The sequence below is a fragment of the Notamacropus eugenii genome, chromosome 4 (assembly GCF_028372415.1).
Source record: "Notamacropus eugenii isolate mMacEug1 chromosome 4, mMacEug1.pri_v2, whole genome shotgun sequence".
NCBI lineage: Eukaryota > Metazoa > Chordata > Mammalia > Diprotodontia > Macropodidae > Notamacropus > Notamacropus eugenii.
In genome coordinates, this window is record NC_092875.1 from 327,264,787 (window position 1) to 327,288,101 (window position 23,315).

General features: G+C 41.7%; 1 protein-coding gene across 2 annotated transcripts in view; it reads right to left on the reverse strand.

Annotated features, from left to right (window-relative positions):
• The window catches only part of ARK2C (arkadia (RNF111) C-terminal like ring finger ubiquitin ligase 2C), a 160,060-nt gene that overhangs the window by 9,306 nt on the left and 127,439 nt on the right, over positions 1–23,315 (reverse strand). The window contains exons 2-5 of one of the 2 annotated variants that reach the window (XM_072605221.1): positions 15,965–16,280; positions 14,748–14,858; positions 2,175–2,304; positions 778–882 (exon numbers count right to left, since the gene is read on the reverse strand). In XM_072605221.1, the coding sequence (XP_072461322.1) occupies positions 778–882; positions 2,175–2,304; positions 14,748–14,858; positions 15,965–16,280 (662 nt within the window). The remainder of the gene's footprint in view (positions 1–777; positions 883–2,174; positions 2,305–14,747; positions 14,859–15,964; positions 16,281–23,315) is intronic. The other variant, XM_072605220.1, reaches the window with a different exon arrangement.

Genomic DNA, 23,315 nt, shown 5'->3' on the forward strand with positions numbered 1-23,315 from the left:
GCATGAGGACAAGAGATGGAGCATCACGTGTGAGGGGCAAAGAAAAGATCAGTTTGGCCAGGTTGCATACTAAGAACAAGACAGAAAGCAGTGTCCAACAGATTGGAAAGAAAGATTAGGGCCAAGTTGGGCATATATCTATTTAAAAGCAAAATAGATGAGTACATATAAAATAAATGCATTTATTACAAAATATTTTATATAATTTATTATAAAAATCTATGTTTTATATATTTCATTATAAATATATTTTATTGTAAAATCTATAGATTTTATAAAATATAGAATTCATATATAAAATGTATAGATACATAATTTTATAGAGTATATATAATGTGTAGATGTTATACATAATCTATAGACTTTATAAATTAAACATGTTTTATTATAAATTTAATGTATTTATAAAATGTATAGATATTTTATTATAAATACATATATTTTATAATATATATGGGTTTACACATTTTAATAAAACGTAGGTATTTTAATAAAACATATATTGTAAAATATAGATTATGCAAAAATTAAAATAAGATATATTTAAAGACAAAATAGAGAATTCTATATGATATATACTGTAGAGTATATATAATACATTATGATAAAATATATATTTAAAGGCAAAATTGAGAATAATCATTTTATTCTTGAGGAGACAGGAAATCAGGATAGGTTTTGGTACAATCTGACCTCAGCATTTAGACCAACTGACCTGCCAGAATCTAGCCTGGTCTCAGAGTTCCTTGGCAGGCCACTGAGCTAGAGAGAACATACCTCATAACTTTCCCTCACTGCCGATGTATGTCTGTTTGGATTCAGTCCCTGAAGAGCAAGGAAGTGAAGCTGGGGATAAGGGTAATTTCTGATTTCATGGACGACCTGTGCAAGGCAGAGAAAATGCCATGAATACAAAAAAGGACTTTGGACCTTGTATCTCTACAATGGACCTAATTTCTCTAGCTTCACCCCCACTACAGCCACTGGCTCATCACTCCCATCGGTAACTAGCATGATGTCACTCCTCTTTCAAGAATCTACAGTTCTGTAGTACTTACTTCCTATCAGATCAAACTCAAAATCCTCTGCCAGACCTCCAAAGCCCTCCAAAACCTGGTTTCAATCTATTTATCCAGTCTTATTTCCCCCTCATAACACACCTAATCAGTTGGATCCTCTCATGATCCCTAGAAAGAGCACATTGCTCCCCAACCAGCAGGGAGGGCTTTCCTCTCTCCCTTTGGTATATTCAAATCCTACTCACCCCATCAAGGGTCAACTTAAGCCTCACCTGATCCATGATCCCTTCCCTGACACACTGCTCTCCACCTCTAAACTACAAGGACCCTTAGCGTCTACACCATACAATCTAGCTTTTGATTCTATACTATCTTGTTTAGTGCTCCAGATGTTTTATGTGTGCATATTTTGTCCCTTCAATAATACTTAAAGTTTCTTGGAACTGCTAAAGACCTCTCTTTTCTTTTTCCTATGTAGTAGCAATAATAATTCACATTTACCTAGCTCTTTCAGGCTTACAAAGCCAATATTGGTATAGCTATTCTAGACTTTCAGAGATGCAGTCCCCTACTCAAGTTCACACAGACAGTCTCAGAGCCAAACCCTGAATTCAGGTCATCAGACTCTAGACCAGTGCCCCTTCCATGACATCCCATTCTCCTTTCTTCGCTCACCAAGGGCCAGCCCCAGAGACATGAATAAATGAATTCCTTTCAGTCTTATTTCAAATGCTTACAAAGGACCCACATCTTCACCCTATCTTCTCTGGGTAAGGAGGGCAGTTATCATTATTCCCATTTTAGAGATGGAAAAAACTGAGACCTAGAGAGATCTTGTGAAAATCATACAGTGAATTAGCTTAGGGAATCAGGCCTAGAACTCAACTTGCCTGTTTCTCTCTCTAACTAGAGGCCTTTCCAACTCACCATAGTATAACATCTGCTTCCCCTACCCACTGCTTCCCCTTCCATACTGTCTTGCTTTGCCCAGTGTGGCTTCATTGTGAGGTTGGTTCTTTCTCTTGGCTGCAACTGGGGAGGAGGAAAAGGGGAGGAAGGTGCTCTTAGAGGGACAAGCGGTCAGCCTGAGATTTTGATGAACTCCTGGCAGGCACCACAGGAAAAGCATTTTCCCAGCAGAGCCTTTTCACTTACCATCTGCGTGGAGGAAGAGTTTCTGGGAAAGTGGTGCATTCGAGGAGTCGCTAGGTAATGCTGATAGTGCTGAGGGATGGGCCGAACCTGGAATTGAGCATGGCTCAAACCAGCATCCACACTGAGATCCCTGCAGGGGTAGCAATGAGGAATGGTGATACATCCAAAATGAACAACTTTATTTTGTGGAACTCAGAAATACATCCCTATGGAAACATAGACACACCCAATTCCCACATTCCCTGCAGACTCACAGGGTTCACTTTACAGTCTAACTCTCAATGTCCTAAAGGGGACAATCAATCAACAAGCATTTATTAAGCACCTACTGTGTGTCAGGTACTGGGCTAGGAGTTAGAGATATGAGTACACGGAATGAAACAATCTCTACTTGCAATGAACTTACATTCTGATGGGAGAGGCAACAAGTACATACGCATGTGTACATATATACAGTATAAATATAAAGTTAATAAATACAAATATATACAAAGTAATTAAACACAAAGTTTGGGAGTGGAGGGGTTTGTAACGAGTGAGGATCAGGAAAGGTTACAAGACGAATATGGTGCTTTGTATCATATGGGAAGAAAGGGACTCTGAGGTAGAAATGAGAAAGGCATTCTAGGCATGGGGAACCACCAATGCAAATGTCCAGAAATGGAATTTTGTGTGAAGAGCAGAGAGAAGGTCAGTTAGATTAGACCACAGAGTGTAGGAGAGGTTATAATTCTAATAAAACTTGAAAAATAGGTTAGGGTAAGGTGGTGTAAGTCTTTAAAAGCTAAATAGAGAAAAAGAACATTCTTTCACCAAGGTTTGGTTTATTTTTTGTTATGGGGCAGGGGGTTAAATGGGGAAGGAACAATGAGAAGAGAAAAACAGTCTTCTATGGGTATTAAGAGAGATCTGGGAGTCTTCTCTTTTTCCTGTATAATAGTAATAAAATAATAACTCATTTTTATAGCTCTTTGAAACTTACAAAGCCAATATTATTGCCCTCATTTTAAAGATGAGGGAACAGAGTTTCCGAGAGAATGCAGTCACCTACTTGGGTTCATATAGATAATATCAGAGCCAGACCTTGAATTCAGCTTTTCAGACTCTAAAGGATCCATGCTCTTTCTACTATACTACACTCCCCTTTCCCACTTACCAAGGACCAGTTTCTAGCCCAGCCCCAGAACCATGAACAAATGAATTCCTTTCATTTTTAAAGAGTACTTTCAAATACTTCCAAAGCACTTACATCTTTACCCTCTCTTCCCTGAGTAAGAGGACAGATATCATTATTCTAAGACCTAGAGAGGTTGTGACCTTATTGAAAAATCATACAGTAGGTTAGCCTAGGGAATGAGGACTAGCACTCAACTTGGCCTGCCTTTGTCTCAAACTAGAGCCCTTTCCAAAAAACCACAGCACATGATCTGCTCTGATGTGTTTGACTTGGACACCTCCCTTGGAGCTGGACACATGCTCTAGTCTCTTGCTGATGGTTATATCCCTTTCTGGGTATCCAAAGGAGAGGAAACGTGAGAAAAAGTTTTTAAAGCTGATCAATAGAGCCTCACTCTTACAGGTCTTAGAGGAGAAAGGCTCTTGCAGTAAGAGTTCATACCCCTGGGCCTCAGTCAGCCAATCATTGGAAAATAATGCCAGTCCCTGGGAGCCAGTAAGATGGGCTCACCATGTCACTCGGTGTCAAGAATGGGCCAGTGCACATGCCAGCTCCATTGGAGGTCTGGCAAATCAGGAGGTCTCCTACGTAAGTGCCTAGACCCCTTTTTCACCTTTACTTCCACCTTTATAACTCATATTGATTTGACTTAATCACAGAAACAGCCTTGGAGGTCATCTAGTCCAGTCTCTTCATTTTCAGGGCAAAAACAGGACTTTAAGGCTGAGAAGTGACTAGCTCAAGGTCCTACATCTCATGAGTAATGCAGCCAGGTCTTCACTCCATTGCACCAAGGTGCCCCTCCAACATAGGTGACCCTTCTAAGCAATCATGAAGAATGAGTCATGTCTGCAGTTGAGTGGTACATTTGCATTGAGGTACCTACAGCTTCATCCTACTTAGTCTCTATTGTGAAGCAAAGTTACTCCTTCCATACATGGTCAGCTGGAGCTCAAGATACATCTGTTGCTATGCAGTAGAGAAAAGCTACCTAAGCTATACTGTAACCAGACCTCCTAAACATGGTGTCATTAACACCTCCTGCTATAGAAGTCACAAAGCTAAGTGGACCATAGAGAAGAAGGAAGTCCAGTGGTTGGCTCAGCATCCAGGCCAGTACTCAGTCTCCATAGTCCCTCTTCTCTCCATTGATTTCTAGTCAGTCACATCTCAGGCTTAATGATCTCATCAATCAGGATATCATCATACCAAACAACAATTGAGGCATTCTACCTGTACCACCAAGGCTTATTTTGGATAGAAATAATGGGATGGTCACAAACAAAGACACTGAGGCAAGCCTCGCCTTCGATTCTCATGCCCTCTTTGGTCCATTCTCAGACCCTAGTCCTGGAAGATGTGCCAGGGACATTTATTTAGCACAGTAGAATGGAAAGCACACTTGATCTGAAGTCAGGAAACCTAGGATTTGATCTAGGTTCTGCTATCTGTATGATCTCAGACAACTCTCTTAGCCTCTCTGGGTCTCAGTTTCCTTACTGGTAACGAAGACACAGAACCTAATAGTTCTATTATCCTGTGTCAAGGGGTTTATAAGAAAACCTCATCTTCCTGTCTGGCACAGTAATATCATTATAAAATGAGTCCCAGAAAGGTTAGCTGACTTACTTGGAATACATATAGCTAGTAAACATCTGATACAGAATTTGAACCCATGAACTTTGCAAGCTTCCTCTTGCACTCACACACTATAAGTACACAATATCTTGAACCTCCTCTATTCTTTCAAACACTACTCTCAGAAGTAGTTCTGGCATCATATCATCGATACCAGAGAATTTAAGAATGGAAGGGACCTTAGAAAAATAATCTAGTCCAATCTCCTCATTTGTCAGATGAGGAAACTGAGATCCAGGGAAAGTGACTTGCCCATTGTCACCCAGGTATTAAATGGCAGGGCTGGGATTTGACTCAAGTCTTTTTGCTTCCATATCTATTGTTCTTCCTAGTGTCCCCCAGTGCTTTCCTCCTTGATGTAAATGTAAATTGCAGTCTCCTCTCTCCCCGCCCTCTAGCTGGAGCCCCAATACTATGCACACTCCACCCCACCTTTCCACAGCCAGACACTTGCAGCACCCTCAAGTCCTTAGGAAACAAAGCAGGTTTACTTTTTAAATCTAATCTCTAACTGGGATGAAAAGCAATTATCTCCCCTGGCAATGGAATTTCAGGCATCCACCAGCAAGTGGGGGAGGGAAGTGGGGGGTGGGGGGGTGGAGGCAGCAGTGTAGAGTTTTCTCATGCCACCCTGTCTTGAAATCACACAGAAGAGCCCGATATCTATGATAACCAGTGAAGAAAACACAAAGCATCTGCTTCCAACAAATACACCCCAGGTCCCACATCTGAATCCTAACCTTGGAAAAACAAAGCACCAGTCACTGCACTAGGTACTGAAGATGCCAAAACAAAAGCAAAACTGACCCGGCTCTCAAGGAGCTTCTATTCTTTATGTTGGTTTTTTAAAATAATATTTTGTTTTTCCTCTCAATTACATGTTAAAACAATTTTTAACATTTGAGGTTATCTTTTTTTTTTTAAGTTTTGAGTTCCAAATTCTATCCCTCCCTCCTTACCTCCATTAGACAGCAAACAATCCGATATAGAAAATATCTGTGCAATCATGTAAAACAGTTCCATATTAGTTATTTTGTACAAGAAGATGGAAGGAAGGAAGGAAGGAAGGAAGGAAGGAAGGAAGGAAGGAAGGAAGGAAGGAAGGAAGGGAGGGAGGGAGGGAGAGAGGGAAGGAGATATAGAGCTCTTCTATTCTAATGAAGTAAACCAGCATGAAGCATGCACTCAGGTGAGGTGGAAAAGGGCTCCCACCCATGAGGGGAAGAAGGCAGAGAGATCCTGAGACAATGGCGTCAGGCCTGAGCCAAGCTGGACAAGGCAGAGGACGAAATCACTCCAGCTGAGAGATGGTAACTTCCTGCTTTCACTAAGTATTCTTGCTAAGTGCTCATCTCTATTGTTTCTATGTTCCTAAAGCATTCCAAGAGCCTCTCCAACCCTCCAAATTCGGCATTCCCCACCCCCTATCCAGGCAGTGCATAGAGCACTGGGCTTAGAATCAGGAAGACACCTCCCAGAGCTCAAATCTGACCTCAGACACTTCCTAGCTGTGTGACACTGGGGCAAGTCACTTAACCCTGTTAGTCTCACACAGTGGCTCATCTGTAAAAATGAGCTGGAGAAGTATCTTTGCAGAGATACCCCAAATTAGGATCACGAAAAGTTGGACCTGACTGAACAACAGCAACCCTGTACTCAAATTACAGGATCATGGATCACAGGTTTATATCTGGAAGGTAACTGAGAGGTCCAATCCTCCTCATTTTACGGATGGGGAAACTGAGGCCCACACAGAATTATCTTAGTTAAAGTCACTCAAACAGTAAACAACAGAACTGGAATTTGATTTCAGGTCCCCTGACTCTAAATACTCTTTCTTCTGTACCATGCCACCTCTATCCCTGGGTCAAATCCCTGATTGACTTAACCTTCTTATACACATACTTTCCCCCAACACATACTTATACATATGTACACATAACTCACACATACACACATGAAACCACAGGCAGGCATATACCTACACTTTTCTCACCAGGGAAGTTGAGTATCATAGGATTATAAATTTAGAGATAGAAAGGACATTAAAGATCCTTGCATCCAGTCTCCTCATTTTAATGAAACTGAGGCCCAAAGAAATTAAGTGAGTTGCTCAGTCACATAGTAAATGTCCCAGGGGAATTCAAACCCAGGTTTTCCTGACTTGTCCTACGTTCTAACCACTATCCCACAGTGATAGAGTGAGATCTAAATCACTACCTAGGACAACCCAGGGTCTGATGGGGAAGAGCATGAGAGTCCTGGATGACTGCGGCTTTCCAAGTTTTGTAATTTTTTCCCCAGAGCTAGCCCCACTTATTTATTAGCCCCATTACTTTGACATTATTCTTATCACTACAGAAGAACATGGTTATAATGCAACTCATTACTGCAAGGATTCGATTGCACTCCATCAGATCTTGTCATTTAAATATCACAAATCAGTTAGCCTATAATTAGGTGTTAGGGCATATTCGTGACACTTGGAACAGGCACTGTTCACTTGCTAAGGGCTATAATGACCTTGAAATGGCTCCCTTGGGTCAGTCCCATGGGTCCCCCAGCCCACAATTCTGTCTCCAAGAGATTGGCTGAGGGACAGTGGCTGTCCTCCCCAGTGTCACCTGGGGGTGATATGGATATGGAGGGTATGGATATGCCCCCAAGTGTGCTGAGCTTCTAATTACTCATTATAAACTGATCATTCCAGAATTTATCTCAGTCCTTAGAATTCTTTAACATACAGTTGGAAGGGGCCTTAAAGATCATTTAAGCCAACCTCTTCAAATTACATATGGGGAAACTGAGTCCCAGGGGTAAAGTGATTTGCCATAGGTCGCACAGGTTGTTAAAAAAAGAAAAAAATAAATAAATCAAAGTTGAGACTCCATACTAGGTCCCCTAACTCTCTCTACTGTTCTTGGTGATTTATTTGGGGACAGAACCAGAATAGTGTTACATTTATATGATGCTAAATCTAGAGGAGGAAGGTACTCCAGATGCTACCTAGTTCCATTCTCCTTGTCTTGGATGAAGACCCTAGGGTCCAAGGCGGTGAAGTAACCTGTAGCAGAGACAAGATTTGATCCTCTGACTGCAAAATCAGATCCCTAAATCCCTTTTCCTTCAATCAGCCTGACTCTCAATCTGACTGGGCCTAGATATTAACCAAGGTGGTAAAGATTTGTTTGGGAGGGGAAGAGAAACTAATCTGGAAACTCTTCCAATCTTTTTGTTACCAGCACTCACCTGTAAACCCAGAGGCTCCAACCTTCACCCCGGGTGTCCCTGAGAATCTCTAGGATTAACAGAAATTTTCCCCAAATGAGGAAGAAAACTAGCCAGACTGAGACACTAAGGCTGTGGCTCCAGACACTAGGGCTGGCAACAGGCAAGATTCTGAGCTTTCCATGTGGTCTTTGAAGGCCACACACCTCAGCTGCCTCCTGAGAACATCCAAACCTCCAAACCTCCTGACACATCCCTCCCCTTCTTTCTGCATCCTTCTGTCCCAGGGGCTTCTTGTGGAATGGGGAAATGGACCCCTCCAGCAGTACCTCCTTTTCTAATCCAATTAGCAGATTCCAGGTCTCCTAGCAGAAGAAATTTCTCAGAAGGAAGAAGAAGGCCATGCAACGTAGTTAGCTTTATCGTAATTACTAAACCCCTTCATCACCACTGTTCTAGGACTTGCTGGCACAGAGATAATTTTTCAGGAGGAGGGATAGCTGTTCTGTTCTTCTGGAAACATCTGAAATTGACTGAAAATTGGGATCAGCCTTGGAAAAAGAAGCAAAACAGTAAGAAGCAAATACAGGAAAGAAAGTGTAGAACAAGGAGGTCTCCCTCAAGATCTGTGCTGAGAGGCACTGGCAGATGCCTGGACTACACAGTCTTTACATTTAGGTCATGTTGGTGGTGGTGTTCAGTCCTAGCTGACTCTTTATGATCCCACTGGGATATTCTTATCAGAGATACTGGAGTAGTTTTCCATTTCCTTCTCTAGTTCATTTTACAGATGAGGAAATTGAGGCAAACAAGGTTAAGTGACTTGCCCAGGGTCACACAACTAGGAAATGTCTGAGGTCAGATTTGAACTTGGGAAGATGAGTCTTCCTGATGCCAGGCCCAGTGCACTATCCACTAGATCACTTAACTGCCCAAACAGGCTAATAGGACTTTATATTTAAGTCATAGGACTTAAGAATTGGAAGAACCATAAAAATCACTAGTATAAGATTCTTGTTTTACAGAACAAGAAACTAAGACCTAAAGAAGGTTAAGTAATTTTTCCAGGGTCACACAGGTGACGTAAGTGGCAGAATATGAATTCAAATCCAGATTTTCTATGCCTTTAGCTGAAATACACTGGGGTTAGGAAAAACACTGACCTACAGTTTAACAGCATTATTTCAGAGTTACATTTCACAGGGAAAGAACTTGATCTATAGTAAAACCTCATTAATTCAGACAATTACTAACTAGGAAAATGCTGGGATGAATTTAACCTTTTCTTTATCTACATTTTAGAAATATGGACCAGCTTGGTTAATAAATAATAGAAATAGTAAGAGGCATGTCTAACCTACTTTAAGACAATCAACTGTTTTCAACATTTCATTTTTCTTTGGGTTCAGACCTGTGATTTCAACTGTATGGGAGATACTGGTGAGTAATCTCCCCTCCTAATGCACTTCACAGTTTGGGGCTAAGTTAGATGCTCTTTGAGTTGCCTGGACAACTCGAGCTCAGCCTCCCAACCAGGCGTCCGAAGCAAGGCTTAAAAGCAGCCCTTCAGAGTCTGCAGTCAGCTTTTTTCCTACTATGCCACCATCTTCCAAAAACGTAAATATTCCACTTAGATGCCCATAATTCGAATTTTACATGTAAGTTGTTCTTATCTATTATTAAATGATATCCCCAAATGACCCCCAATTCAAGTAAGTAACTACGTAATAACCTAACTGTTGTCTTGGTTAAATATTTATTCATTCAGATTTGTCTCCAAGTTAGACTGACCTCCCTTACAAACTAGACCAAACTAATGAGGTGAGATTATATTTCCAAAGGTATGAAATGATAGGACCTCTGGATAAACTAAGCTATTGGAAATTTCAGCAGCTACTCATATCACACAGGATAAAATTGAACAAAATCTAATTTTTAAGGCCCTTGAGGTCCGGCTTCCGTCTCTCACTCTGGCCTCATTTCACACTAGCCACCTAGATGAACTCTTTTCTCTATCCAGACTAGTCTTCTTGTTTCCAAAAAATGCCTCATGCATTCTTCTCTCCAAATCTTTGCCCTCACCTGGAATGTGAGTCTATTTAAATCCCGTCTATCCTTCGAGGCTCACCTTAAGCACTAATTCTTCCACTGAATATTCCCTGACCACCCCAGCCCACAGTGATGTCTCCTTTCTTGTAAATCCCATAGTTAATAATCACAACAACAATAATTGTTATATTTACATACCATTTAAAAGCATCATACTTGCCCCACAACAACCTGTTAAGCAGGTAGCTGACATTGACAGAGCCCTTGAAGGTTTGCATAGTGCTTTGCATATGTTATACCAACTTTGTCTCACAACATCCCTCTGAGGAAGGTGTTACAGATATTATCATTCCATTTCACAGATGAGGAAACTGAGGCTAAGAAAGGTTGAGTAACTTGTCCAAGGTCTCATAGCTATAAATCCAATTCAACAAACACTAATTGAGTACCCACTATGTGCCAGGCACTCTACTAGACATTATTCAGTTTCAGAGGCAAGATTAGCACTCACATCTTCTTGATTTAATAAATCCATGAACCATCAAGTATTTATAAAATGTTTTCTTGCCAGAGATTGTGCTGGGCACTAGGGAAAGAAGACAAAAGTCACACACTCCCTTCCCTGAATTACATTCTTTTGGAGAAAACAGTATGAATGCAAATAAACAAGTATGTGGTTAGCTATTAACAGGGCTCTCAAAAAAAACAAAAAACAAAACCCAAAACAACCCTGTAATCATACACTATTACTTTTAAACTGTACTATTAACATTTTCACCATCACTTAAGTCTAGACAATCAGGAATAAAAGAAACCACCAAAACCCTGTTTTGTCAACTTTGCCAATTTCTGAAGTGTTCACCCTGAAAATTTAACAATAGGTGTTCAAGTCAGAACTAGCTCCATCACACCCCTGGATAAAAGTTAATACAAACTACACACAAAGTAAAGGATGAGGGGAGAGAGGGAGGCAAACAGAAGGAGAAATCAGAGAAGGCTTCATGTAAGAGGTGGCATCTGAACTGAATTTTAAAGAAAGCTAGGGATTTGAAGAGGCAATGGTGAGGAGGTAGTGTATTCCAGGCACAAGGTTTAGCCTATGCAAAAGCACAGGGTCAGGCAATTGTTTGTCCTGTATAAGGAAAAGCAACTGGGCTAATTTGACTTAGAACACAGAATGCATTGATATTGCTGTTCTGTTGATTTTCAGTTGTGCCTGACTCTTCGTGACCCCTTTCACTGTTTCCTTGGCAAAGATGCTGAGTAGTTTGCCATCTCCTTCTCTAGCTCATTTTACAGAGGAGAAAACTATGCCCAACAGGGTTAAGTGACATGTCCAGGAACATACAGCTAGGAAATGTCTGAGGCCAGATTTGAACTCAAAAAGATGAGTCTTCCTGTCTCCAGGCCCAGCACTCTATGCATCATGTAGCTGCTTTACAAGATGCATGAAGGGATACTGAGTGAAAAGAGCAGAACCAGGAGAACTGTACACAGCAACAACCACAGTGTGTGAGTAGTTTTTCTGGTAGACTTAGCCCTTCACAGCAATGCAAGGGCGTAAAAAATTCCCAGTGGACTGTTGAGGCAAAATGCCTTCCACATCCAGAGAAAGGACTATGGAACTGGATCACAGAATGAAGCAGACCATTTTCTCTTGTGTTATGTTTTGTTTTATGGTTTCTCCCATCCATGTTAATTCTTCCACACAACATGACTAAAGTTAAAATGTATTTAATAAGAATGTATGTGTATGACCTGTATGAGATTGCATACTGTCTTGGGGAGGGAATAGGGAAGGAGGGGGGAAAGAGGGGGAGAGAGTGGAAAAAATCTAAATATATGGAAGTGATTGTAGAAAACTGAAAACAAATAAAATAATTTTTTTAAAAATAAAAAAACAAGATGCATGAAAAAGAGTAAAGTGGAATAATACTATGAAGGAAACTTGGAGTCAGAACATGGCTTTGAATGACAGAGGAATCTATATTTTACCCTAGAAGGAAAAGGAAGTCACTAGAGTTTTTAGATGAAAAGATTAGCATGCTCAGAGGCCTTAGGGACATTGCTTTGGCAGTTCATGAAGGATAGATGGTAATGAAGAGAGAACCTTGGCTAGAAAATCAATTAGGAAGCAATTGCCATAGTCCAGGCAAGAGACTCTGAGGTCCTGAACTAGAGTGGTACAGTGGCCCTGTAAGTTGAGAGAAAGTGATAGATACAAGTGATGTTGTGGCAGTAGAAAGGACAAGACTTGGCAGTTAATTAGGACATGGGAAGTGAGGAAGCCTGAAAGATTGAGGAAGACTAGATTTCAAACCTGGGCAACCACAAGGATGATGCTGCTCTCTGCAGAATCGAAAAAGTTAGAAAGAGGGGCAGGTTCAGAGGGAAAGATAATGAGTGCTGTTGACATGTTAGTAGACATGTTGAATTTGAGATCTATGGAACACATATTTGGAAATGTCCAAAAGGCTGTTGGTGATGCAAGACTCTAGGGCTCAATATAGAGACCTGGGAGTTACTTGCCTGGAGATGATCATTGCACCCTTGGAAGTTCATGAGATCTTGAAGACAGAGTCATAGAAAGAGAAAAGAAGAGGACTCAGGATGAAGTCTTGAAGTCCACCCACAGTTAGGGGATGGGAAACAGATGGTGGAGACTGAGAAGACACTGGACAACCATGAGAGAAGAGGAGAGAACATTAAGAATGGGTTGTCAACAGCACCAAATGCTGCAGAGAGGTCAAGAAGGCTGAAGACAAACAAGACCATATAACTCAGCAACTAAGAGATCACTGAGACTCCAAAATAGAATAGGAAAAAGAAAAAAATGAAGCTGAACACCATATAACTATAATGGCCAAATCTGACCCCTGAAAAGAGATGAGAAAATGTTCCTTCCTTCTTTCAAGGGTTTGGTAACTATGGATGTGGAAAACAGACTACACCATCAGATTCTGATGTGTCAGTGTTATTGAATTTTTTTTTCTTTCTGTTTATTTTTTGTTATACAGGATGGCTCATTGGGCAGATGAGGGGAGGGGAATATATTAGAAAATGAAGGTTATATAAAAACAAAAGACATCAGTAAATATTTTTTAAAAGAAAGATCTTTGGTAACTCTGGAGTGAGTCATGTTAGTTTCATTATTTGTGAGTAAATAAATGAATGAATGAATAAAAAAAGTGTTTATTAAGCACTTACATTGTACCAATTTCTGTGCTAAGTGCTGGGAATACAAACGTAGAAATACAAATAGTCTCTGAACTCGAGGAGTGCACATTCTAATAAGGGAAAATGACACGTTGATCAGGAAGGAGCAGTTTGGTTTGAGAAGTCACTGGGATGGTGGATGTAGCCACAGGACAATGGATTGGCATGTCTTTTCTACGAGCAGTAGTGGCAAAAGCTAGAGACCAGATTACAAGAGTGAGAAGTAAATAACAGGAGAGGAAATGGAAGTGAGGAGAGTAAGCATTTTTTATTTTGGGATTTGTTTGTAAGAGAAGAGATGTAGGATCAAGTTAAGGTTTTCTGAGAATGGGTGAGACATCCTTATTTGCACATAGCAGAGAAGAAGACAGTAGATAAGCAGAGATTAAAGATTAGAGAGTGAGAGAAGGGATAACTGTAGAAGCAATCTGCCAGAAGAGAATGGACTATGGGGAAAGGATGGATCAGAACTGCAAGTAGAACTGGAGATGAATAGGTACCAAGTTATTTGAGAGAGGAAGGAGAACCAACTTGCTGGCCAGTCATAACTTCTACCAAGACCTAGATAGGGTGCCATATACTTGAACAGGATAAGACTCAAAGGAAGACTCCAAGTCCACTATTCCATAACTATTGTGACCATTTTACAAATAATGATAATTCACATTTCCATATCTTCCAAAGTGTCTTTTCTCACAACTATACGGATTTGTATCATCATCCCAATTTGACAGAAGAAGAAACTGAGATGCAGAGACATTAGATGACTTGCCCAGGGTCACAAGGCTAATATATGTCAGGGCTAGAATTCAAACCAAAGTTCCTGGTGTCGGTTCCACTCTCTTGGCAGTAACTATGCAACACCTTATGACATCTTTTACACCGTGGTCTTTTTTGTTACTTATGCATTTCCTGCCCCCACTACCACTAGACTATATGCTTTGCAGGAGTTAGCCAGGTCCAGGTCCCCTTTGCTAGTTTCTCCCACAGTCCCTAGCAGAAGGGATAGTAAGCAGTCAAATCAATGAGTAGTTATTGTTTTGCTATCTAGCCTTTGGGGAGTTCGAGACAGAAGAGGCATTTGGGGTTGATGAGGAAGTAGTCTTCATTTCCTGCTCAAATTAAAGTGGAAAAGGATGGAACCAGTACAGGCAAGAAATTACTCCCACCTCCCCCACTCACTTGCATATTCCCAGCTGCCCATACCCCATCTGTGCTCCCCGGACAGTGAGAGGAGGTAGACACAGGATGCCCAGGAGACTCACCAGTCGGTGCCCTCAGCCAAATACCTGGGCTGAGACGTCTGTAGTTGATGGCTGAAGTCAAAGCCTGGATGCAGCCGGTGAGGGTGAACGGACACACGCTCCTGAGTCCGCCTGCGGCATAGACGCACTTGATTTAGGGCAAAGCTGCGCATGCTGGGACCCACCCCTATTATTCTCTCCAGGAATCAACATCAGGGCTCCCAGTGCAGAGCCAGGTCCCTGCCCATCCCTTCCTGCCAAGACCTCGTCTCTTCCAGAAAATCTTACCAGGAGGATCCCACCCGAGTCTTAGTCCGGGAAGGTCAAGGATTCTCCAGCCGATCCCAGCCTGACACTTAGATATTTCTTATCGGTATGTTCTAGTGCACCTTCTACCTCTCCGATTTAGGATTATAGATTTAGAGCCTGACCAGACACCCTCCATGTGTTGTTGGGTTGTGCTAAACTGTTTATTTTCCCCCACTTCTTTTCTAATCTTTGTTACAAGGGAAGGTTCTCTGGGTAGGGGAGTAAGGAGGGATATAGACATTCAGAAATAAATGTGATATGAAAACCAAAGGCACCAAATTAAAGAAACAAACAAACAAAAAAATTAGAGAGAGAAGGGACTTTATAGGGGACCTCGTCCAATGCCCTTGTTTTACAGATGCCTGGCACATAGTAGGTGTTTAATAAATGCTTGTTGGATAAGAGATGAAGAACTGAAACCCATGGGAGTGTAAGTGATCTGTCCAAGGTCACACCAGATACTGGGCTGAGATCTGAACACAATTTCCTTGACTTCAAATGCAACATTCTTTTCACAGTACCCTGCAGCCACTGGCTACTGTATCTTCTGTTCCTCCCCAATACCACCCTCCAATATAGTCAGGTCCATTTCCCTCTCACTCTCTTGCTGATAAACCATGTATTTCCACTTCCTTGTTTGTTGCTTCTCCACCAGTCCGAATCTTACTTATCCAGCGCCACCAGGAAGTCTTCTCTGATCTCTGATGTCTCTTTCTCTCTCTTTCCGCCCCCCCTTCCCGCTCCTGCGACAGAGATTTCACTATACCATGACTCAGAGCCTTGTCTTATTTGGCAGCTCTAGCTACTAGGAAGTCATTTCATTTATTGAGGCAAATTTTCCCCTATAAACAATAGGGATTAACACAGTGGGTGCTCTGCCGAAACTTGCAGACTTGGCCCCTTTGCCTGCCCTAATCTCAGTCACTCACCTGGGATGTGAGACCAGCCTGCGATGTTGGGCCTCAAGGAGCTGCTGCTGGAGGAGGTATTGCTGGTGCAGGGCCTGAGGTAGGAAGGAGGGACCTGTGACGTCCTGGAACGGGAGGGTGGGCAGCGGGGTCAGGGGCTGGTGAAGGGTGCTGCTGTGCTGGTGGGCCGGGGCCATGTGGGGACTGAGGCCCGGCTGGGATTGCACAGGATGGGCAATGGGGAAGTCCGTAGTGAGCTGCTGTGGCTGGGGGGGACCCAAGTGGAAGTGGCGGCAGGAGGTAGCGTGAGGATGCTGAGACCTTTGAAAAGGGGCACCTGGGGAAGCAAGGAAAAGAGACTATTAAGACCAATGTACAGCACCTGGCCACCAGCTTCAACTTAATCAGAGTCAGGAACTATCTTATAAAAGTATAGTATTGATTTCAGGTGAACAATCAACTCTTACAAGGTTCTGCTTTAATGGATAGATAAGCAATTATAGTTTGTATTTCATCTTTTGTTGTTCAGCTGTTTTTCATTCACATCCAAGTCTTAGTGACCCCATTTGGTATTTTCTTGGCAAAGGAACTTGAATGGTTTGCCATTTCCTTCTCCAGCTTAATTTACAGATCAGGAAACTGAGGCAAACAGGGTTAAGTGATGTGCCCAGGGTCACACAACTGGTAAGTGTCCGAGGCCAGATTTAAATTCAGGTGTTCCTGATTCCAGGCCCAGAACTGTGCCACCTGGCTGGTTTTTGCATTGCACTACTGGCATGCAAATAAACTTGTTTTAAAGATCCTTGAAAACAGAAACAATTACAGAGAGACAGAGACATAGATGAGAGACAGACAGAAACAGAGAGAGAGAGAGACAGAGAGATGGTTAGAGTAGGTAGGTAGGTAGGTAGATAGATTTAGTTAAGTAAATAGGTAGATACAGTGGTAGGGGTAAATAAATGAAGAGGTAGATAGGTAGTTTTAGATAGATAGACAGACAGACAGACAGACAGATAGATAGGAAGAAAGAATATTTATTAAGCCTTACATACCACTACTATGTGCCAGGCACTATGCTAAGTCTTAGGTATACAAATACAAGCAAAAAAGACCTGCCCTGAAAGAGCTTACATTCAAATGGGGAAAGTTAGCACATAAAGTGGAGTTAAGAGGTAGAGAGGATAGTGGGGTTAGGAGGCAGCATAGTTTAAATGGAAATGGTGAGCAATAAATGACATGGAGGTCTGGTTCCAAGCAAGATAGAGTAAAAGATCACCCTGCAGCATCCTACGAGGAAAGTGGAAATAGATAAGAAGGACCAGAGGAGGGAGGAAAGATCTAAGCAAAGAGTCTGTAGGAAGGGAATAAGTTCTGCAGGGATGAAGTAAACACTTCCACCTTAACTGTTTCCCTCCACAAATTATTAGACTCCCCACTGCCTTACAGCACAACATTCCAACTCTTTAGATTGATATTGAAGACCTCTACAATCTGATTCCAACCTGCCTTCCCAGCCTACACCTCCCCTGCATATACTGCCCACTTGGCCACGACACTGGAGTCATTGTGTACTGAAAACACACTTGTTCATTTCTGCCTCTTTTCTCATTCCATTTCTCCTGCCTGATGTATCTTCCTCTATATCTGGATCTTGTTTAACCTTCAAAATCAATCAAGTCTTCCCTCTTCTGTGAAACTTCCTCTGATAACTCTGCTCATAATACCCTCCTCCTCTTCTGGCTTTTGCTGTGCTAGGAGCCATAACCACGGTAGGAGACCAAGACTTTTCTCCATAGCCCCAAATACAAAGGGCACTGATGACACTTCTGTTTTCCAAAGTATAAACAGTTTTAGCACCTAGTTAGCAAAAATTCAGTGAGCTATGTCTCTGCAACACCCACAGCCAGTGAGCTCCACCCCAACTCAGCACTTCCCTATACGCAGCACAGTCTTCATGATGGCCAAGAGGTTATATATACCACCTCATCCCTCCCCACAGGGTAATATACCAAAGTCTCTTCTATCATAAAACCTTGTTACAGGGGTGTGTTGATAAATGTTTAACAAGTGGCTGTCTTGGGGGGCAAAAGGATTCAAAACACTTTAAAGTTTCACCTTCATTATTAACACCGTCTCCATCACTATCCTAAGTCTAATCAACAAAATAGTAAGCTAAGCCCTGGTTTGTACCATTTGTTGATTTCCAAAGTGTAAATGCTCACAATAAAAATTTAACAATAGGTTCTCTCCTAGTAGGAGCTAGCTCCAGTATACTGCTGCTTGAGTTCCTAGGTTCCAGATCTTCCCCTTGCCCAAGTGACAGAATTTCTAATTACAGCCTGGTCTCATCTGCCAATGAATCTTGTGCTTCATGTCTTATTAGTAACTGAGTCTTCTCTACCTGATCAAACTTTCTGATTTCCTGAGAAGGACTACATCTTCATAGATGTACTATGTACATAGACTACTATCCTTCATAGATCTTGATAGATTGTCAGACTCTCAGGGCTGGAGGCAGGGGTTCAGGAGCTAGTACATTCTAGCTCTACGGATGGTTAAATTTGCAGTATGAGTATTTAACAACTCAGAAATCAGAAGATGCCACAAATCAGGCTTGCTTTATTGTTTGGTTGATTGTCTAGACTTAAGAAAGCAATAGAGAAAATGTTAATAATTCAAATTAAACTTAGAAGTGTGTCATCTTTCTATTTTGTTGATTTTGAGAAGTGGGTTTGGAGAGCAAATTGTTAAATATTTACCTTCATACCCCTGACCAGAAGAGACCTTAGAGTTTATTTAGTCCAAACTTTCATCCTATAGGTGAAGATGAAGAAACAGAGTTTCGGATGTTGTGATTTGCCTACATCAAAGCATTAGACTGACACCACTAAGATCCAAACTCAGCTATTCTGACTCCAAATCCAGTGATTTTTCTACTACTTTTTGATTAACAAATGAATCCATTAGCAAACTCATTCATTGCCTCATTGATGGACCAACTGATGGATGGATTGATTGATCTTCAAAGACAATAGGATCCTGCCTAGATGTTTTGGTGTTTCAACTCCAAATCACGAACTTGTCAGACAGAGCTCGCCATCTGTCTTCTTCAGCACCAGTAGGGCTTTTACTGTTTGGAAGAAATAACTATTCCAATCTTCTCATGAAATCCTGCTGCTTGGATGGGGGTGAGCCTTTCAATGAGTGAGCCTTCAGGCCATCACTGCTTACTAGAAACAATAATAATGAAACCTGCCCAGGCAGATGTCCTCTCTATTCTTCTAAGTTTGGCAGCATCCAAATCGACATATTTGAAATTAAAGTTGACAGGATGGACGGTGAGAGACAGGACAAGAGAACTCTTTGATTTTGACTGCTAATATTTTGGGTGCTTTCCAGCTGCAAAGTACTTTCCCCCTACATCTCAATTCCCTTCTATGATCACCATTTGAGGAAGGAGAAGTTAGTCTGGGCAGTTCTCCACATGAGAGAATAGTAGTCTAGGCTGGAGGATGTTAGAAATCATCAAACCTAAGCCCCTCATTTCAAGGATGAAGAAATCCAGTCCTCAGCCCTTCCCTAAATCATGTTCCCAGACTACTTTACTTATGCACACCCACACACATACACATACACACACACACACACACACACACACAGAGTCTTCAGTGAATAATGGGAGGGGTAAGAGGATGAGGGAATTTGTGACAGTGACAGCTTTCTTTGATTCCCTCCCACCTCTGGCTTTCAGATATCTCTTCTATCCTCTGCTCGAACTCCTCCCATCAGATCCAGGCCCTTAACTCCAGTTCCATTCCTCTGGGGCCATATTCTGTATGGTGATTAACTAATGCTTATTGAAGTGTTACCAAAGAACAGTTTAAAGTGTTAGCCCTTTACAGGGCTATTTGGGTACTTCAGAACTGGAAGAGAGAAAAAGAGAAAGGGAGGTAAGGGAGAAAGAAGGAGAAAGTAAGAGACAGAGATGGGGGAGGGATAGGGAGAAAGGGAGACAGAGGCAATAAGGGAGGGGAGGAGAGACAGGTAGACAGAGACAGAGAGAGACAAAGAGGGAGAAGGAGGGAGGGAAAGAGAGAGAGAGAGAGAGACAGAGAAAGAGAGAGAGAGAGACAGAGAGACAGAGAGAGACAGAGAGAGACAGAGACAGAGAGAGAGAGAGAGAGAGAGAGAGAGAGAGAGAGAGACAAAGAGAGAGTAAACGGGGGCAGATTAGTTAGGAGACTCTTCTGAAAGTCCAAGTTGGAATGTGGTCATCAAAAGGGCCTGTATAGATAGGGTGGTGGCTAAAATAGGAAGGAGGGGACAGAAATAAAAATTCTTTATGACCCAAAGGAATGAAACTCTAAAAACAGACTTGTAGGATTTGAGTGTGATATACCTGGTGTTTTGTGAGACCTTGAAAAGACCCCCTGACTAAAAAGTATCTCTTAGTAGCCTAGAACACTACTCAAATGCAAAAGTATTTTGACCAGATGCTATGAGTTAAGGCATTATCTCTCGAATACTGCTGTTAAAATACCCGTATATACTCTGGATGACATAATGAATTAACTTGTTACCATGGATCAGCACCTTCCTGAGGGGTTGGGACACAAAAAAATAGCATTTTGATGGAACAGGCAAAGATAGGGTTAAAGGATAGCAAGGAGGTGCTTAGGGACAGGGAAGGGAAGATGAAGGCATTAGGGACCTAGGGTAAAAAAAAGTCACCCAAAGCAGAGAGTGAAAGGTATTGTATTTCTTAGATTCTTAAATTGGGAGCAGATATCGAAGCTGCCAATGAACCATGAAGGCTGAGTATGCATAAACTGAGTTTAGTATTTCAATCAAATAAAACTGATAAAGTCAACCTGATGCAAATTTATAGATCTTCACATGCTGACTGTATTGCACCATAGTGATCTATAGGTAAGTAGATCATATAAATGCCTGGAATGTGGGGTACTTTCATAAGCGAAATGAAGCATTTTTAGGATGGGCTATGAGAACCACAGCAACTGCTTAGAAGCCCCTCTGAAAACTCTTCAGATCCATAACCCCGGGGGTTTCAATGGGCTAAATCCCCTCCTTTTTACCATCTCTCCCCTCATTATCAATGACAATACTACTAGTTCTCCTGCTGCCTCTCAGGTTACAATTTCTCTTTCTCTTTTGTTGTCTCTTCCTCATCTGAGAAACGTGAGAGTTGGACCAGGTGACCACCATGGTCCTTTCTGGCCCTAAAGCTTTGATTCTGTAACCTTCCTGATCTGTTCCCTTAAGTTGAATATCTCCAGTATTCTGTTCTTGGCTCCCTTCTCTTCTCTTCTCCCTCTGAATTCTCTTCTTTAGCAATCTCAGTTACCTCTTTCTTCCCATTGTACAGACACATTTCCAATTTCTATATCCAGGCCCATACTCCAGGCCCACCTTTCCAATTGTCTGCTCGACATCTCTACCTAGATATCTCAGCTGCACGTCCAATTCAGCAGGTCTGAAAAGAGAACTAAGTATTTTCCCCCTAAAATAACCTCTACCTCTTGGTTTCTTTATTTGGGTCAATGGCACCAGCCGTTCATTCAGTCACCCAGGCCCAATAGCTCAGAATTACCTTCTCCCTTATATTTCCCATCCAATCATTTAGCAAGACATGTGGATTCTACCTCCATCAAAATCTCTCATTCCTCTCTTCTCCTTTCTATTCACGTGGCCACCCTCCACCCCCACCCCAGAATGGGCCCTCATTACAGGGCTTGTCAGAATAGCCTCATAATGAATCTCTCCCCACTCTATTCTCTCTCTATCAGTCCTCTAATACATCCTTCATATCCTGGCTACAGATTAATAGTAGATTAATTTTCCTGTTGCATAGATCTAATAATGCCACTCTCTCTTCTCCTCTCCCCACCCCCCTCCACCTGCCTTCCCTGTCCACTTATTTGCTAGGACTCTGCTAGGCACAGGGGAGGCAAAGGCTGAATGAAGAAACAAACGAAAAAGAAAAAGGAGAAGAGGTCCCCCCACCCAGATTTTTCCATTTTAATGGGACTGATCTCCCACTGTACTATATAACCATTCTATAAAGAGGTAGACCTCTTTATAGTCTCTTTCAGAGACCCCACACTCCCACTCTCCCCACCCCCTGCCCAGTTAGTTCTTGATGTGAGATAGGAGCTCAGAAGAAAGACCAAGGCTAGATATAAAAATCTTAATTTGAGTAAGAAGGATGTTGGGAATATAGATTATTTACAAATTAGGTAATTAGGTACAAATTAGGTAATCACAAATCCATGGGAAAGTAATCTTGCCCAACTTTGAAAATGGTTCTTAAAGATTTCTTTACATATCTGGGGTAAGACAATAGTCTACTTCCCCCATTTTTCCTCTCACAGGATATTTTCACTATAACTCCCCAAAGTCTAGTCAGTAAAGTTTGTCTGACCTCCCCAACCTTCTTCCTTTTCATGTCTCTTTCTCACTGCACTGTATAGGACCTCCAGATATCAAGAACCAGCCTGTTCTCTTTTCCTCTGACCCTATCAAGAACTGCCTTTAGAACCTTTGTTTACACAGAACTTGTCAAGGGCTAAGACCAGCTTACACTGTACCCCTCTTGGGGATATTTATATTTTCACAAGGATCAAAGCTATTTAAGCTAACAGCATGAAGTGCTCATGGTAGAATTTCAGGCATCTGCCAGTTGGTAGGAAAGGATGGGGCTTTGGAGTCTTCTTGGTGCTCTTTAGTCATTTCAGTCATGTCTGACTATTTGTGACCCCATTTGGGGTTTTCTTGGCAAGGATATAGACCCCTAAAATCCCACTAGATAGATGGTCACCTCATCTGCCTATGGAGAAGGCTAGCCTTGTTTTATGCATACACTCTGACAGAGCCCAGGAGTCTAGGTAATCTTCTACCTCCATGGAAACTCCAAAGATGGTTCTCTCTCAGGGCAATATCCTTCCCATAATCTTTCAAAGTGCTCAAGCAGCAAGGGAGATTGGTTGAGACACAGAATCATAGAATGGTAGGGACCTCAGTGCCATCTAGTCTAACCCACTCCTAAAAAGAAATCCCAACCACAATGTATTCAACAAATGGTCTACTTCAGAAATTATTTCCTCCCAAGGGAATCCAAAACATTTTTTGACATCTCCAATTAATACAATGTTTTTCCTGATATCAATCCTAAATGTGCCTTTTGTAACTTCCGCCTATATTTTCCTCAGAGGAAACTCATATTAAACATATGAGTTTAATTTCTTCTCCACATTGAAGAGTTTAAGATATTGAAAAAAACTATCATATCTTCCATGAATCTTCTTCAGGCTAAATATTCCCAGTTCTTTCCATTGATTTTCATAAAGCATGG